A 19,444-nucleotide genomic window follows, 5' to 3' on the forward strand; every position below is an offset into this window, starting at 1 on the left:
GTAATGTGTTTCACTTTCTTGTTCCTTCCATTCGCCCTGTGGGCACTTTGATACAGTATTTTACTTGCTGTATAAGTGCCTAAGAAGCAAGCAATAAATAAATAACAAGCAAACCATAAATAAATGCTGCGTGGCCAGCAGGGCTGTACTTTGGTGCACAGTGATTGGCAGGCTGGGCATATGTCTGTGTGTGGGACATGTACTTCCCTGTAGCTTGTCTGACGTGCCCTCATGGGGCAGGCCTACTGGGACAGCTTCTTGCTGCGGTGACTGCTGCACGGTGTCATGGATATTCACGCACATCATTCACACTGGCACATGGTGTGCCGGTAGGGGTGTAGTGCGCATGGCATTTGTTTGGTTCACTTGCCTGCCCTTCCCGCTGCTATGATGCTCCGGGTTGCCCTTGGTGCCATGCCTCATGTCTGATGTGACGGGTGGAGAGTGGCTGATGTGCCACCCCGTCACTCTGCGCTACGTGCTCAGCTTCGGGGTATGCTGACTTGTGTCCCTGTTCAGTGGGGCTTCTTATGCTGGTTTGTCATTTATGCATGCATTCTGGCTGGGGGTCACTCACCTCCTGGCTGCTGGCTCCTGCTTCGGCACTGCTGACTCCCTCTATCTACTCGAGCTCCAGCACCGTGCTGCATTTCTCCTCCCAAGCGGTGAGTGCCAGTGACTTGGCAGTGCCTCCTCCTGTCGCCAGGGACTCCCAGCGGTGTTGGGACAACAGTCACCACTCATGTCGTTCCACCTTTTATGGCAGTCCTCACCATCACAGGGTACACTGGCAACTGCTGTGCATTCTGCGTAATGTTGTTCCATATTGCTGTCCGCCGCTGCCCACTGGATTTTCTTTGCCTGGTTCCATACAGCTCCTCACAGTGGGCCACTACCTCATATGTGAGGACCACAAGCTCACCCTTGCTGAATTTGGGCTTTCTGAGGCGATGTTCGGCCCCTTTGCCTCTTGGGCTCTCCTGAGACATTTTGGATGGTTTGCAGTGCTGGATGGCTGCAGGAAGTGGAGATTTTAATGGATTGTGTTTTTCAAAATGGACACCGCGATGCTTCTCGTTCTGGCGCTGACACAATTTCTGCCTGAGTTAATAGCGCAGGTTCGCCGTTGTAAGAAACCAAAGGGTGTCTTGCACGGCTAGTCCTCAGGGACTTGTCATCCAGGTGGCCAGGGCACGACCATCACTTTTGGATCCAGTTCCTGGGGGTGGATCAGTGCTGGAGGATCACCTGGGTGAGGGTCTTCACGAAGTGGGGGTGAGATAGCCGATGGTGAGACGCGGTATTTCCCCCTCTTTTGTTTATCTACCCCATCCTGTTTTTTAGGATTTATTGAAGTCCCAACTCCACCCTCTCACCCCTTTTTACACAAACACTGGGCCGAGGAAGAGGGTGACCAGACTAACACTCTCACATCGTACTGGACATGTGCCGTTAGTCAGGTCAGGCAAAGTCAGGCATTTTACCCTAAGTGCATACACTTGATACCGGTTAACTCTCCTCCCATGAATAAAAGGCAACACCTAAAGACACACTCTGAGCAAGGCGGAACACGGGAAGAAGCAGAACTTCCTGGACAAATGTACACCTACTGGTGCAGAACAACAGACCAAGGGACGAGTGCAGCGCGCCGAAAAGCCCAAGGCTTCCCTACTGGAGGTCGTTGCCTCTGACAGACTGCAAAAGAGACGTGGAGAAGGCCAGATCCCACAAGTGAAGATTGAACTGTGTTTCAAGGAGGTCAGTGACTCTCCTGGGTGAACGGCACAGTTGGGGAGTTGAGGTCAAGCCTGTGGCACTAACCTTGACTCGAAAATTGGAAAACCGCAAAACAAGAAAGAAGCGCACACAGCCGGTGAGTTGGCAAGTGAACGGTGTGTTTCAAAGTGAATGAAATAACATCATATCACAAGTGAAGGCTGCACGTGTGTGCAGGGGTGTTGCTAGGTCTGGAAAAGATCTGGGGCGACGATAATTTCAGGACTGCCAGGACTTGGGGCTAGCTAGCCTTTTAGGTGTAGCCCCTGCGCTTCTATATGGGGCTACCCTTAAAAGACCCGGGGCTATAGCCCCACCCACCCAGCAACGCCTCTGCGCGTGTTTATGAGACTCAAAGAAAGGCAGACCCGTGAATGAACTTTAAAGTAAGATGTAGCTTCAAGACCACCAGTACTAATTATCAGAGTCATCCGGTGAAAGATAGTAGCCTATTCAAAAGTCTCTGTGAAAGGTACATTGTCCGAAGCTAAAAGGCAAATAAACAGCAGGAATCAAAGTAAAATAGTGGACATTGAGTCGAAGTGGTCCTGTAAGAAAACCACACACATTTGAAAGACTTCGGACATCCGAAAAAAGGGGTCTGTGCCCGATTGAGGGAGACCCAAAGTATACTAAGCTTGGGGAAGAGAGCCCCCCCTTGTAACTTTGTGTTGAACTTTATTGCTACTTTGCGTTGAACTTTGTGAAAGGTCTGAGCCCAGTAGAGGGGGGCCTTTGTGAACGTTTTGGTTGAAACCTACATTTTGACGTCAGAGAAAGAGACTTTAATGTCGAAGGCCAGGCGAGCCTCGATCCACGGTTTTGTAATCTGTTGAAAACCGAGCCAGAGTGCGTCATCCTGCCTACAAGGATCACCTTACCCTATGAGGCATAACGTGGGGAGGAGAGCTGGTTCAGCCCATTATCATTTGAACACTGATTTTTCCTTTTGCATACATTTCTCCTTTTTTACACTTTTGTGCAAGAGATAGGGCGGGCATTAGGTTTTTGTTAGCATAGGGCATTTTGATTTGACAGACTTCACTAGGGCTATTTTGTTTATCGTTTGATGGTCGAGACTATTCCCATCTTAGTTATAGGGCAACCCCAACATTTTCAATAAAGGTTTTACAAATTGTATCCATTGTGTCAGTGTCAATACTTGTGATACAATGCCTTCCCAACACCGGTGGTAGTGCTATTCATGCTGGTTTTCTGGCGGTAGCCCTTATTTCAGCGCAATTATCACCGGGCGCTAATAGCGTTACCGTCTGAGTCGGGGTGCATGCATGCCAGGTTGTGATGCAGCACTGATACCGCTGCACCACCCGGCGGTAACGCTATTTGCCCCCGGTGGTAATTGTGCCGATTTACCACCAAACTTGTGATGAGGTCCATAGTCCCCTTCCCTCCATACGGCCCACCCACCTCCGCTTGTTGCCAGGTGCTAATAAACTCAGCATAGCCAGTTATCTAAGCGTTCGATGTGTCAAAGGGGACTGAGGTGAGGTGCCAGAGGGTGGGGTGTCGGCTGGGCGTTCCCACGCCCAAGGCCACACCTCCGCTCACTGCACTAATTTTGAAGGGGAAGGCCATTTTTCGCTGCTAAATGTTCCGTAACCGTCCCCATGTTGGGGGACGCCCACAAGAATGGTGGATAGGGGTCTATGGACTAGGAGTACTCTAGTCACTGCAGCAAGTAACTTTAATTACTCTTACATCCCGTCCCCTTTCCTCCATACTGCATGGGCGTCCCTTCGAAGGGACGGGAGACAGAACCTTTTTCACCAGAGAAAACCTTCTCCCCTTTAAATTTAGAGGCACGCAGGGGGTGCGGCACTGGGAGCATGCGCTGCCCTGACTCCGACCTCCGGCGCCGCACTTCAGTCCCCTTTTCTGCATCGACAGGAACAGGCTGAATTCACCAGCGCTCTTGGGTTTGGCTTCTGCAATATAATTCCACATGCAGATACTTCTTTTCTTTGTCTTTTTTGTCTTTTTATCATTCAGGTACTCTGTCCTCAGGCGTCGCGCACCTCTCTGGCGCATTTCGACTTCCGCAGGGTTCAGCAGGTGTCCATCCTGTGACGGGCTCTTCCCAACTTCAGACCCCCCACGCCTTCTGCCTACCTTGCCTTGGCCCAGACCACGGTTGGTAAGCTTGCACAGCGTGCGACACAATGTCATCAAAAGCGCTGAAGATCAGACTAGCCAGGTGGAGGGAGCTCTTCCAGAAGTCGCCTCCAGAGGACCTCAAGAACTTTGTGTAACATTGAGCCAGGCCAAAGGTAGGGCCGCTATTTTCCATCGCACCCCGCAAGGGAGATTCCTTCCCAAGGACTCTCCCACGCGTGAGGGACTGATCAGGTCCTTGTACCAGCACATGTACCGAGGCTGCTGCAGCTGCCGGCCTCCAGGTCAAGGGATCCTTGGATCCTCCCGGTGTCAGTGTTGAGGGACCGGACGGTTCTTGTACCGGATTGTCATCTGAGGGGCTATGCCCTTGTACCGGCAAAACGTGTGAGGGGGCGCCTAAACGCAGCTCTACAGACCCCCAGGTCGATGGTGTCACACCTACCGGGTCTAGGCCCGAGAAGCCGGGTAGGCCTCGTGATCCACACACAAGAGCCTTGGAGGAGGCTGGGCCCAGCGAGCCAAGCAACACGTCACAGGCATGTGGCAGGCAGCTTGACAAGATGGCGGCCGTCATACCAGATAGAGGCACCCATCCGACGCCATTCCAGGAGTTCGATGTGGAACGAGTGTCAAGGTGGGACTGGCCTCAACCAGGTACGTGGCCTACACCTATCCTTCTTCTGGGCAGGGCAGTTTTCCACTGCGTCCATACAGGCAGGGTATGCAGTGGCTCCAGCAGCTCCCGGGTACCCCGTCAGTACCCCCTACCACCTCTCCGGCCTGTGAAGAGGGGTTCTGCAAGAGGTTCCTCGGGCTCATGAAGTCACCTCGGATGGGGGTTATTCTCAAGGACGCCATAGGGGAGGTCCTCCCTACGATGCTACCGGCACCACAAGCTACTCTGCTGGCACCCCCAGTCCCGGCGCAGCCGCTGCCTCCGGCTCCCCAGCCGATTCCTCAGGTGGTTCCGTACCAGCCTCCTCCTCAGCCTCTGGCCACGGTCACTGTACCCCAGCCTCTGGCTCCAGCAACTCCTCCACCTCCACAGGATCCTCCTGATCCACAGGATACGGATGAGGAGGAGGATCCGGACACGCCATCCTCGGCCAGGGCCTTCCACGAGCGTCTTGCAGTGCCTTCCACGAGCGTCTTGCAGGGCTGGGGGAGTTCCTCCCTCGGCCTACCCCAACCCGATGCTGGAACTGAGATTCCACTGCAAATCGATGTAGTCTCCTTGGCCAAGAAGGGTTGGCTCAAGCCCCACTCGGTCCAGCCGGTCAATGAACGCCTGAATGCTAAGTACAGGCAGATGGAGGGGGATACACTCTTGCTATCGGCCTATCCTCTGCCACACTCCTCTGTGATTGCTGCGGCATCACTACACTCAAAGCCTCAGTCGTCCTCCGCCTCCTCCTCGTCGACGCTGCTAGGCAAGGAGGAGAAGATCTTGGAGGCGTATGGGAAGAAGCTGTATTCCAACGCGTCCTTGCATCTTCGCCAGGCTAACGCTGATGCCATGCTGGCTGGCGCTAACCAAAGGTTATGGCGGGAGATTGCGGAACTTCCTCCCGGGACTCCCTACACAGAGCCAATCAGGTTTTAAGGCGGGGCCGGCTGAGGCCAAGCTGGTGGCGCAGGACCTCATGGAATCCACTGTGGCCTATATTGACCCCTCTGGCCGTGCCATCTGTATCGCCACGGACATGAGGACAGCCTGGCTCCGGGCAACGAAGTTCAACTCAGATGTCCAGGAACGCACTCCTCCACGGATGAAGAGCTGGACAAGAAGAAAAACAGCTCACAAACGGCCAAGTCTTTATCCATCTTGACAAAGACCATGCCCAAGTCGTACACCCAGACCCAGCAGCGCTCCGACAGGGGGCGTACGTACAGAGGGTTTTGTGGCTTCCAGGAATGGAGATGCAGGCAGCAGGACCGCTCGCCGTCCCAGAACCGGAGCAAGCAACAAAAGGGGGGTGGGGGGTAAGGGCTTTTTCCAGTCGCCCTCCTCCGCGACAGCCTCCGAAGGAAAGAAGGCATGACATGTCCCTCTGGGTCCACGTGTCTCCATTGGGGGGCAGACTTGCTCTTCACGCACTACTCCTATGTCCCGTCCCCTTTCCTCCATACTTTTGGGACATTCCGTCCTGTGGGACGGGACCAGAGCACTTTTTGTAAAAAAGCATCAAATTGAAAAATGTGTCCTTCTCGTTTTACGTGGGGTACCGCACGCGGCTGTAACCCCGCCCTCCTTAGCTCCGCCCTGCGTATCTCCCTTCAGTCCTTTTCTCCGCGCAGTCGGGGCTGGTCGCACTAGCATCACCGAGAAGACCTTTTTTCTTTCCCGTTGTCCTTCTCTCCTGCTCCGGTTCTGCGGTCGCTTAGTCCTCCGTCTTTGCCGGCACGTCTGGGATTTGACACTTGTTCCTGGGTACCAGAGTTTGCTCCGAGGTCTCCTTGTTAGGAGCTTCACGCACAGACACTGGGGTGCGCTCTGAGGCTTCTCTTCAGACTTTCTATACCGAACCAAAGTTCAAGGCATCTCTCGGGGAGCTATTAAGAATGGACTCTGTTCCAAGGATCCGCTTAACGAGGCTAAGGTGTGTACCAACAGAACTGAGAAGCCTATTAAGTTCTAGTCTGTGAGGTGGATTCCTCAACTTTCCCGCGCTCGCTGTGTTACCGGTTCTGTTGAGGGGGCACGGGGAGAGGCCGTCGACCGTAACTCCTCTGTTACCGGCTTTGCCGAGGTTCCTCCTTTGGAGGCTAATTCATGGGACAGGATGTCTAGTAAATATCCAGTGGCCTCTGCCCACTCCTGTGCCTAAGGCCTCGGCAGAGGATGCCTTTTTTGGGAAATGTCATAGTCTAATGAACTCTGATCCCATGAGCGAGTACTTTAAGGGCCTCTTTAGGGAAATCTGCTCACAGACTCCGTTGCCTGCCATGACAGTTCCTGTCACAGCGCCTGTCACCCTGGCGGTAGCACCTCCTCTGCCTCTGCGGCTCAAGTTCTGTCCAAGGAGGATAAATTGCTCGATTCCTTGGGCAAGAAGATTTTTGCCAATTCGGTGCTGCAATTGCATCAGCCTAACCAGAGCTCATCCTGGCGGCGGCGAATATGAAACTGTGGAGAGATTTAGCTGACTTCCAGGAGTTCATTCCTTTTGACAGGTTAGAAGACTTTAAAGGCGGCTTGTCAGACACCAGGATGTTGGCGCAGGATATGCTGGAGGCTGCTGCGCACCATGTCGACACCTCGGCTCGTGGCCTCATGCTGGGGGTGGACACCTCTAGTCAGGCTTGGCTTCATGCAACAAAGTTTTCGAAGGGGGTCCAAGATAAAGTTCTGGACCTGCCTTTTGAGGGCAAAGAGTTCTTTTATTCTTCAACGGATGACGAACTCACCAAGACAAAGGCGAGCACGCAAACTGCCAAGTCTGTCGCTGTTTGTGAAAGCCCCAGTCAAAGCTCAGAGATCTGGGTCCCTATCTTGATCCTCTTCAGGCTTCAGAGGGTTACAAGACCACAGGTAGCACAGGACTGATCCTCCGCCTGTTAACTCCCACTGGAGGCAGCAACGCAGCCGGTTTTTCTGTCGGTCGTCAGCCTCCTCTTCAGGGACAGGTAGTCTCTCCGCCGAAAAGTCTGCAAAATTACATTTTTTGGCACTTGCATGAGACTCCGGCGGGAGGTTGAATCTTGTCTCATCTGGAGGTGTGGCAAACAATCACTGGCGACCGGTGGGTTTTGTCCATCGCTCGGGTGGGCTTCCGCTTGCCCCTTCCCCCTACCCCACCCTTTAATCGTCCTTTCAGCAGTCTGGGACGCCCTCCCTCAGAGCCGAGGTCCAGAAGCTTCTAGATCTCAGGGCGATAGAACCTGTTCCCCTAGGGGAACAAGGGGAGGGGTTCTACTCTCGTCTGTTTACGGTGCCAAAACCCAACCAGGCTGCCCTGCGCACCATTCTAGATCTTTCCCTGTTCAATCTTTCTATTCCTCAAGAGAAATTCAAGATGATTACGCCCTGCCAAATAAAGTCCTCTCTTCAGCTTTGTGTACCTTCAGGCTGCTTATATGCATATCCTGATCTGGAGCCCGCATCAGAAATTTCTGCGATTCTCCCTGGGAGAGGAGCACTATAATTTTCGAGTGCTCCCTTTTGGTCTCAGCTCTGCGCCGCGTCTCTTCACAAAGATGTCAGTAATTGCAGCTTTTTTAAGGCTACATGGTATTCATGTGTATCCATATTTGGATGACAGGCTTCTGCGCAGTCCCTGTCCAGTGAAAGCCTTGAGCAATCTTCAGTCTCTCCTTCAGCTCCTGTTCAGTCTTGGGCTGTCGGTGAACTGGTGGAAATCCACCATGACAATCTCTCAGGACCTGATATTCCTGGGTTTCCGTTGGAACACTATCGACTGCAGGGTGTACTTGACGGTGGACAGAATGGCGGATCTGTTAACCACGTGTCAAGTCTTCATTCAGTCGGTGAGCATGTCCGCCTGGTGGTTCCAGAGGCTTCTGGGCCGCATGGTATGCTTGCTCTCCCCCTGACGTGTCTCAGGATGCGATTTACGCAGTTGGCTCTTCGGAACTCCTGGCTCCAGGCAGTGGACCCGGATACCAAAATGGTTCTGGTTCCACCCTGCATGATGACAGATCTCCTATGGTGGTCGTCTTCCAGCAATCTGTCGGTGGATGCGCCTTTTCAGGAGCCCTCTCCTCAGGTGACCATTACAATGAACTCCTCCCTTATCGGGTGGGGCGCGACGATGGATCATCTTCAGGTTTTCGACCTATGGTTGCCGCAGGACAGACAATTTCACATAAATTATCTGGAGCTCCTGGTGATTTTCCTGGCGCTCAAAGCTTTCAAGCCAGGGATTGCGAACAAGGTGGTCCGTGTCCGCACGGACAATGCTGTATCCATGCTTTACATCAACAAGCAGGGGGGTACCAGGTCACCTCCCCTTGTAGATCTAGCCATTCAGATTTGGGAATGGGCCATTCAGCACAGTGTTTGGCTGTTGGCGGTACACATTCCGGGTCAGCTGAATGTAATGGCAGACTCTTTCAGCCGGCGAACGGTGGTCAGCTACGAGTGGGAGCTGAACATAGAGATCCTCTCCGACCTTTTTCGCCATTGGGGCACTCCAGAAGTGGACCTCTCTGCGACATCATCGAACAGGAAACTTCCTCTTTATGCTTCCAGGAACGGGCTCGGAGCTTCTTCCCTGGGGGATGCTCTCGAGATTCCGTGGCACGATATGAGGGCCTACGCCTTCCCGCCTCTTCCTCTGATGCACTGTGCGCTATGCAAGCTCAGGAACACGTTGAATTGAACTGTCCTGTTCATTGCAGGTCTATTGCATCTGTATCCACCTGTGCGTAACCCGCATTTTAAGGGGGATCTGAATATGGTTCTTACTGCTTTATGCCGTAAAACCTTTCCTTTAAGCCCATGGCTACGGTGGATTTGAAATTCCTTTAATGGAAAATGGCTTTTCTGATTGCATTGTCTTCGGCAAGACGTGTAAGGGAGTTTCAAGCCTTGTCGCTAGAACATCCATTCTTCACCTTTGACAGGGATAAGGTTGTCCTTCGGACCAATCCTTCTTTCCTTCCAAAGGTGGTATCCGATTTTCATCTGAACCAGTCTATTTCCTTACCAGTTTTATTCCCAGAACCGGCCTCAGAAGCTGAGAGGGTTCTGCATAATTTGGATCAAGGTGAGCTCTTAAGTTTAGATTTTCTGTCCAAATAAATCTTCAGAGCTCTGCCCAGCTCTTGGTGACCTTCGGTGACCTGAAAGGAAAGCCGACCTTGAAAGCAACTATCTCCCGACGGCTTGCTTCCTTTTTCTCTGAGGCGTATACCGTTCAGGGCCTTCAGCCTCCGAAGGGAATTCATGCCCATCTTGTGCAGGGCAAGGGAGCTGCCATTGTGTTCCAAAAATATGTTCCCTGGGAAACCATTGCCAAAGCAGCTACGTGGACTTCCCCATCAGCTTTTGTGAAACATTACTGCTTAGACCTGAGCTCCAGGGCAGATGCTCAGATCGGGCAAGCTGTTCTCAAAACCCTCTTTCAGTAAAGGAGTTCCATCCACCGTTCTCCTGTAAGGAGTGCTTGGTAATCTCCCAAAAGTATGGAGGAAAGGGGACGTAGGAGTATAACTTATTCACCGTAGTGACTACCTTGCTCCTAGTCCATAGTCCCCTTTCCTCCATACGCCCGCCTGCCGTCCTCTCTAATAAATATCCTCTATTATTGCTTAAATGGTCTCAGACCTGGCGATAGAAAAGGACTGAAGGGCGAAGCGTGGGGCGGAGCTAAAGAGGGCAGTGTTACAGCCGCATGCGGTAACCCGCGTAAAAAGAGGACACAAATTTCAATTTGGTGCCTTTTTACAAAAAGTGCTCTGGTCCCGTCCCACAGGACGGAATGTCCCAAAAGTATGGAGGAAAGGGGTCTATGGACTAGGAGTAAGGTAGTCACTACGGTGACTAACTTTGTTAATTTCTGGTGCCAGAATTTCACAGACCTCTGGATCCTCTCTGTAGTATCCACATGGTACCGCCTACCCATCCCAGCCTCTCTTTCGCGCCTCCCTCCACTCCCTCAAGTTGGAACAGCGACTCTTCTGGCAGAGATCCGGTCGCTTGTAGAGAGCCAGGCAGTGGATGAAGTCCCAGCCTCCCAGCGAGGCTTGGGCTTTTACTCCAGGATTTTCACCACTCAGAAGTACCAGGCGGGCCTGAGAGTTGTGCTGGACCTTTCCACCCACAATCTCTGCTTCCCCCTGCAGAAATTCAAGATGGTTACGCCAGCTTTTATAGCGGAGACATTGTGCAAGGGGGACTGTGTGTGCTCCCTGGATCTGAAGGACGCGTACCTAAACGTCCGGATTTGGCAGCCCCATTGTTCTTTCCTCTGGTTCAGGATCATGGGCTACTATTTTCAATAAAAGGTCCTTCCTTTTGGCCTCAACTCGGCCCCCAGGGTCTTTACCAGGCTCATGAATACAGTGGCTGCCCTCCTCAGAGCGCAGGACCTCCACATCTACCCATACCTTGATGACTGGCTCATCAGGGCTACATCTCTGTAAGCAGTTCACCACCTTTCACATGCCCTTCTGAACACACTGCACGATTTGGGCTTCTCGCTCAATCTCAAGAAGTCGCAGCTGCAGCCCACGCAGACTCTGACATTCTTGGGCCTCATCTGGGACACGTGCTCCGAGAAAATATTTCCATCGGAGGACAAGATCTTGGCCATCAAGAGGGCCTAAGCCCACGTCCTCAGCAGAGAGGTGACCTCAGCATGGTTGTACCAGCATCTTCTGGGTCTCTTGGCGGTGGTCCTATTAGCCATTCCACACACAAGATTTAGGATGAGGAGGATTCAGCTGCACTTTGCGGCTTCATGGAATCAGGAGCTGGGCTCTCAATCCGAGATGATTAACGTTCCTCCATCTCTCCACCCAGACCTAAAATGGGGGTCCAGGGACTGCAACCTACAGACAGGCAAGGTTGTCCACATCCAGACAGACAACTCGACCAGCATGTACTACGTCAACAACAGGAAGGCACCAGATCCCCTCCTCTGTGCAGACTGGCAATCAGCATGTGGGAGTGGGCCCTGGAAAACGACATCCACCTCACTGCAGTCCACCTCACGGGGGAATCCAACCTGGAGGCGGACAGGCTCAGCAGGCTGGGGGTGGACAATTACGAGTGGCAGCTTAACGACCTCTTTATTCAGGAGATCTTCAACAGGTGGGGTCATCCCTAGGTGGATCTCTTTGCCACCTGGCACAACAGGAACTGTCCTCAGTTCGCCTCCTGGCAGGGACAGGGCACCGGCTCCCTGGGCGAGGCTTTCGGCTTCAGTGGAACATCATGAAGGTTTACGCCTTCCCGCCCACACAGCTGATTCACAGATTGATTTGCAAGATCAAGGAATCTCGCCACCTCAACATTATTCTAATAGCTTCATGGAGGCCGGCCAGGCCATGGTTTTCGGAGCTGCTAGCCTCTCAGAGATGCCTCCGATTCACCTCTCGACAGACACAGCTCATCTTCTGGCGCAGGAGGGGGGCTGGGTCATCCACCCAGCGCCTCAGAAACTAGCCCTCACATTGTGGTATCTGAGCAGGTAACGCTGCGGCACCTCAGCCTCTCCCAGGTTAATCTGGAAATCATACAGGGCACAAGGAGCAAGGCTACCAGGGCCCAGTATAAAAGCAAATAGATCCGGTTCTGCCACTGGACAGACTCCAAGGGAATCGACCACTGGAATGTACTTTGGACGACGTTCTCTCCTTCTCGGCGCACCTCGCCCACTGTTGTACATACCACGCAGCCATCTGGGCTTACAGGAACTCGGAAGAGGGGAGCTTCTCCTCCTCCAATCCTATCGTCAAACATTTCACGGGGCTCGCAAGGCTCCACCCGCCCATCAAGAGGCCACACCCCACGGGGGACCTTATAAACCGTTTGAACCAATGGCATCCACGGACATCAGGCTGGTCACCATCAAGACGGTCTTACTGGTCGGCCTCACCTCGGCTTGTAGAGTCAGCGAGATCCAGGCGCTGGTTGCTTCGGAACCATATACTACCTTTCACAGGGACAAAGTAGTCCTCCGGGGACACCCAGCGTTTTTGCCCAATGTGCCGTCTGCTTTCCACTTGAACGAGGAAATAGACCTTCCTAAATTCTTTGCCAATCCTAAGGACGAAGCACATAGAGTGCTGCACTGCCTGGATGTCAGGCGTGCCCTGAAGTTCTACTTGGACAGGACCAAGGGCTTACGCAAATCGGATGCCCTGTGTGTCACCTTAAGAGGCTCAAGACCAGGCTATCAGGCTTCCAAGGCCTCCATAACCCGTTGGAAGGTCGCCGCCATCAAAGAAGCGTACGAGGGCTAGCACAAGCCACTTCCGGCCAACATGCATGCCCACGCAGTCAGGGCCAAGGCACGTCCATTGCATTTCAGCGCCATGTCCCCTGGCAAGTCATAAGCAGTGCAGCCATTTGGGCCACTCCCTCGTCTTTCTGCAAGCATTACTGTTTGGATGCCGGCTCTAGAACTGACGCAGCTTTTGGATAGGCGGTTCTCAGGAACCTATTTGCTTAAGAAGGGTCTCCTCTCCACCCTGGGGCTACATTCAGTTGGAATCACCCATGCAGTATGGAGGAAAGGGGACGGGACGTAAGAGTAATTAGAAGTTACTCACCGTAGTGACTAACATACTCTTAGTCCATAGTTCCTTTTCCTCCATGCGTCCCACCAGCCTCGCCCCTAATAATATTGGTGTCATTAGGCAATGTTATTTCTATTGTCGACGCGTCAATGGGGACTGAGGTGTGGCGCCGGAGGGCAGAGTCAGGGCAGCGCATGCTCCCTGGGCCGCACCCCCGCGCGCCTCTAAATTTAAAAGGGAAGAAGGTTTTTTTCTGGTGAAAAAGGTTCAGACTCCCGTCCCTTGGAAGGGACACCCGTGCAGTATGGCGGAAAGGGGACTATGGACTAAGTTATTCACTCCGGTGAGTAACTTATTATGTATACACTCACACCTATTCTGTATTGCATGCCTGTCTGTACACCTGATGTAGACCCCGTACATAGTCCGCTTTCCTCCGTACACACCTATTCTGTCTCAAATGCTTGTCTGCATGCCTGATGTGGCCCCAGCACCATGAGGTGAGGCTCTGCCAGTCTGTATACCCACACCTATTTGACTATAACCCTATGGTGTTCTTGTACCTCACTAATCTACTATTCACTTTCTGTAACTAGCTCCCTGATGCCCGAGGGTTTGGCATGCTGAAATAAATGCAAAAATACATAACTAAATATGATTACAACACACAGGGCCTCCCACACTAACCAATGCACACACAACAATGCTCACTGACGCCAGTTCCTCTTGGTTCTGAACCTATCCTATCATCCTATCCCCGAAAACACACCCGTCCCTCTTCTCTTGCAGGACCACGTGAGCGCTTTGCGACTGTCCCTGGGCAGTAGCAGTGCGCGGTATGAATCAGCATACCATAACCTTATTTAGCGTGTACACGTTTCAGAAATGTGTAGGGCAGCCACCTGGACTATGGCACAAGCTTTCTACAGTCTTTAATTTGTGGATGTTTTATCCCAAAGCGATCCTTCTTTGATATGGAGATTCTTAGCAATGTGTACACATAAATCAGGGTTCTGTGTCTTCGTCACCATGCCAGAACCTCTAGCAAATGTTGTGACTACTGAGCCATGACGATAAAAACAAGTGTAATACATGTGCAATGGTTTTGGAGACACTAAGGCAATCCACAGTGAGGACTAGTGTGTGAGGGTAAAAAATCTAAGGAAATGACCATTTTAGAGCAGTTTCTCTCCCTGTACTCTGGGATGGTTTTGTGAAATAAACAGTTTTTGGGCTTTTTTCATATATAGAAAGTGCATTCATACATGTACTGGTGTTTTCTCTGTTTCAAAAAGAAGAAATTTCCCCAGGTTTATTTTTGTGGCCTCATATATTGTTCTTTTTGCAGGTGTGAAAAGTTGGCTGAAATAATTTGGCAAAACCGTCAGCAAATCCGGCGAGCTGAACACCTCTGCCAACAACTCCCAATCCCTGGACCAGTGGAAGAGCTACTTGCCGAGCTCAACGCAGCAATTACAGATATCATATCAGCACTTGTTACTAGGTAAAAAGGAATTTTCCAAAAGATTTCCCAACAATAGTTGTACATGGAATAATCTTAATAAAAACTATTTAACTGCTTATTCCGGTATCATGTAGTTTTGAGATTGCCACATCTGGATTCCCTTTGTACATGTGCAGTTTAATTTTACAAATGTGGGTTCAATAGTTGCCACTGGAATGTTATGTATCATGGACTTTTAGCTTATGCCTCTCCCTTCAGAACCTGATTAAACAGCTTGCTGACATTTACCACTGGAATCCGGACTGTACAGTTTTATTGACGTGGGTCCTTTTTTAAACATACGGCTCAAATATAAGGGCTTTGTTTACAGTAATCGGAGAAATAAACCCGGACAATTTGGGTTTTAAACATCCATCATGGAAGAAAAAGCTTTGAGTGCCTCATGCAGATACCCGTTTAGACTGCAGGGGACCTATGTGAAAACACTAATAGAAAAATGTCAATTTTTTTTTTCCCCCACACACGTCACTGCAATTATATGCAGAGGGAGACCCTCGTACTCGTCTCGTATTCTTTATTAGCCTATCCCCTCCACCCCACATATAATTGCGGTGTAATGTGCAGTGCGAATTTCAGCATTTTTGTGTTCGCGATTTTCTTGTTCAGTATTTCGGTATGATACCGTCTGCAGGTGCCTGATTCAAATCCCTGTACAAATGTTTTAGCCTTTTTTACAATGTCAATACAAGGACTACTTTTAAGTTGGGAGATTATATCCTTTCTTTATTTAGGTTTCATATAGTGACGAAACATGCCACATGGTGGCAGCTTCAATGAGTTTGGCTCAGAAATGTAAAATTGAACAAGACACATGCCCTACCAAATGTGCAAAGAGAATTGAGCGAGAAACCAGTAAGGGTGGTCATACGACAGCAAGAAACAAGCTAGAGACTTTGTTGATCAGATAAGTCTTTGAGGTTCCTGAATTTCAATAGTCCAATAGTATGCGTGCGTTAGCGAACTTGTTCCAAAGGGTGGAATCCAAGTGTGAAGGCATCATGAAGGACACATACAACAGATTCAAAGTGCAAAATAAACACTTTTATTAACTTAAGTGTCAGGATGGGTAAAAGGCATAACTTGCCGTATGCTAAGGTGGGATTTCCCTACCTAAAGAAAACTAAGGAACGTCGAAGTCAAAGAGTTCAACTGAAGAATCTGTCTGTGTCCAAAACCTATACTTGCCCGCACAACTAAATCTGTACAATGTGTAAGGATGTCGGCAACCAAAAAGAAAACTGTGTTTAACACAATGTTCTGAGCTTCTTCCAGCTCGCAGCTTCCTTTCAGCTCCCTGCCCCAAGTATGAAACAGTAACACAAAATGTCTAAAAATTACCCTGGGTGAGAATTCGCCACCAGGGGGGCGCATAGAGGCGGACTGGCTAATGCTCATGCTCCCAGTCCGTGGGACACATAGGGGAACTGAGCCCACCCTTACCCCCCATGAGCAGATCTAATGTTACTACCCTGGAGTGAACTCATTGGGGTATCCCCGATCCAAATTTTGTGAAGATTGCTGGTCTAGAGCCAGAGCTAGCCGTGGGTGAAGTTGGCAAGGTGCTGGGCCCAGGCTCGGCCTGAGACTGAGATCGGAAGAGTCCCACGCGAGGTCGCAAGACACAGGCGGACCTAGCACATGGAGCTGGCACACGCAGGGTGCAGGATCCTGCCAGAAGCGGGCCCTGGACGTGGCTCTGCAGGGATATCGGGTCTGATGGTGACCCCGGGGAACAGCCCTGAAGAGCATGCAATAGCGCCAGCACAATAGAGGCCGCAAGAAACAGAGCGGCCCGCAGGGTGCAGGAAAGTGCCCCCCCAAGTAAGAGTTGGTGAGGGTGAACTGCGGATCGGGGGGGACTCATTTAAAAAGCAGGACTTGGGGGCAACTGGGGGACACAAAAAGGATAGGACAACGGGACACAGCCACTGTTGCCCGAATATGTTGGTGGAACGCTTGCCCCTGAGACTTGCCAGTGTGAAGGTTGGAGTGAGGGGTGGAAAGAACTCCTGGTTGCAAGAGTAAAGACAGACACGGTTCAAGGGTGTCTATTAAACTGTAGATGCGGGTTGAAAGAACGCCTAATCTAAACCTAATTCTAAGATGGGAGCAAGCTACAACCATCGAATAATAAGGCAGTCCTAGTGGCGTCTTGTAAAAAAAGGGCCTATACTAAAAAAACTATTGCCAATCCTTGCGCTAAATACAAACAATGACTGTGGGAAAGGTTCACAGGAAAGAAAGAATTGTTCACAAATAATATGTCAGGATACGGTAGTGGTGGTCTCACTTCCCCACCTTTTTGAGCACGGGACAAGGTAGGTCTGCAGAGCACAGCACACGTTCAAGTTTTCCCAGCACGAGCTAACAGTTCTGCTCTCAACTATCAGAACCTTCGGTGGTTAAGTCTCTTTTCTACAAAGTCTCTTGCCTCTGAGGATCTGATGTGTTCCAAAATAATAAACAAAAGATCCTTTCTGCTTGAACATTAGGTGATGCCTTTTCACCATTGGTTCCCCCTTTTCCAGGCGCAGATCCCTAGAAAGTTCCTAGCAATATCAGGCCCTTCAGTATTCAAGATTCTCACTTCTGCAGATCTGATGGGCTCCAAAAGATTAAACAAAAGGTCAACAAAAAGTTCAAAGTTCTTCTCTGCTGGTGTTTGGGTAATAATTCTTCACCCCTCGGCCCCCCCTCCCCTTCTGGGCTCACGCCCTTCTCAATTGTTAGCCTCCCACCGCCGGGTTCACTATGGCTTTCAACACAATTTTCCTCTGTGACTTCGTGTCCTACAGGGTAGGATGGGGAAAAGGTATCAGAAGGGGGATACCGCGTCTCACCAGTCGGTGTCCCCCTTCCACTCCCCGAGGTCCCCCCATCCAGGGGATCCTCCCTCACTAGTCCACCCCCTGGAATAGATCCAATAGCGATGGGTGTGTCCTAGCCACCTGGATGACAGATCCCCGGGGATTAACAAGTGCGACACCTTCAGGTTTCTTAAAGCGGTAAGAGGATAGCCCAGGACTGATGCGGGGGGATCCGCCTTGACATCTGAGGCACAGCAGGATATACTGACTGAGGGGCGCAGTGAGTCCTGTTAGCCCCGTTAGCGCTGGCAGTCTGATAATCCTCACCGGGAGCTGCTGGTGACATACGACGGCAGAGGAGGGGGACACACTGCCTAAACTGGGGAAAGCCAACACAGTTGTTCAGAGGGAGAAGGTGCAGGCCTCCCACCCCGCTACGGGCCCTGGCTGTGGGAGTTAGTGGCCACCTCCTGGGCCACTGGAAAGCAGGTGTCTGCGATGGTTGTGGGAACACAGCAGAGAGGTCCGCCACATGTGGGGAGACTGGAGTGTCAAGTGAGCGGTCAGCCCAGGCCCCATTTGGGGGGCCCCACCCTGTAGCCCGAGGCACATTGGGAGAGCGGAGTTGACAGCCACGGAGTGACCTGGAAATCCTGGGCGGAGGGGTTGAGACTCCCAGCCGGAGGTAAGCTCCTGTTGGTGGAGCCGAACAGGGACCCTGAGGGGGATCTGTGTTGATCCAAGGAGAGAGGGCCTTCACACCTTGCCCCCCCCCCGGTCCATGAGCTGGAGGAAGTCCCTACAGAGGTTCCACTTTGCGGATCGGGAGCGAGCAGTGATGGGGTCGGTTCCCACTGGGACCAGCATGGAAGGGGACCCGGCAGCCACAATGTCAGACTTTGCAGCCCTCATGGAGGAGATCAAGGGCATCAGATCAGCCCTTGCCCAGAGGTTTGACAAAATAGATCAGAGACTCCTACCTGTGGAAGTCAAGATCCAAGGGCTGGAGGCCAACCAGACCTATGTGGACACCCTGGAACTCTAAACGGGGGTGAGGTTGGAGAGGTACTCTGCTCGCTGTTTGGAGATGACACCATGGATGAACCCACCATTGATCGTGCCCATCCAGCGGGTGGAGGGTCCCAAAGGGCCCCACTCGGTTTTGGTGCGCTTCCACTACTACGAACCGAGAACAAGGATCCTCGGAAGGGCCAGGAAGGTGGGTCCGATTGACTACGGTGGGACCCATGTCTCCATCTTCCAGGAGCTATCGGCTCTCAGCTTTACTAGGAGAACAATGTGCAGACCACTAACCAGGTGGCTGATGGTGAAGGGGGGTTGTTACCGTTGCGGTTTCCCATTCACCCTCAACTTTGAACATGTTGGCCAAAACTATCGTCTGGCAATGCAGAGCGACATCAGTTGAGTTTCAGATGAACTTATTGGAGACTCATGGCTCCGGGCAGAATGCTCGTGAGACCACTGGCATCCCTACATATTATCCCCACCAAAAATATTGCCGTACATATGGTTGTTTGTCTCGTCATAGGCGATATTTTTGTGGGGGATCATTTGTGGGAGCGGGAGTTGCGGGGGTGTCCCCCGCACATTTAAAAATAATGCAGGGGTGTCCCCCGCAGGGTCCATGGCTCAATATCGCCGCAAAAATATGGCGATATTTTTGTATCGCAATATTTTTTCAGGGATATTAACACATGAAACCAGACCACTAGATCGATGGCTCAGCCGGTAGTTGCCAGAAATACATGCAAGATGTCGAGCGCCCACAAATATAAAAAGCTTAATACCCCGCATAGGGGTCCGTCAGTCCCTTTGGCCGTGATTAGATGTTGCTTGGTGGGGAGGGGTGAGGGTATCCCTGCTGAGGGAGGGGGGCGATGATGGTTTTTGGTCGCGTGTAATGAGGGGGGGCTCAGACATGGTGATGAGTTTTGGAAGGGAGTCCTGTTGTTTGGGGGCCTATTTGGTGATC

The 19,444-nt window shown here is 51.6% G+C and overlaps 1 protein-coding gene across 9 annotated transcripts in view; it reads left to right on the forward strand.

Annotated features, from left to right (window-relative positions):
* Positions 1-19,444, forward strand: part of LOC138521540 (signal transducer and activator of transcription 5B) — a 1,967,228-nt gene that overhangs the window by 1,459,033 nt on the left and 488,751 nt on the right. For all 9 annotated transcript variants that reach the window (XM_069634461.1, XM_069634460.1, XM_069634455.1 and 6 more), the window contains one exon: positions 14,468-14,623. In XM_069634461.1, coding sequence (XP_069490562.1) covers positions 14,468-14,623 — 156 coding nt within the window. The remainder of the gene's footprint in view (positions 1-14,467; positions 14,624-19,444) is intronic.

This window comes from Ambystoma mexicanum, chromosome 13 (assembly GCF_040938575.1).
Source record: "Ambystoma mexicanum isolate Mex_15411 chromosome 13, UKY_AmexF1_1, whole genome shotgun sequence".
Lineage (NCBI taxonomy): Eukaryota > Metazoa > Chordata > Amphibia > Caudata > Ambystomatidae > Ambystoma > Ambystoma mexicanum.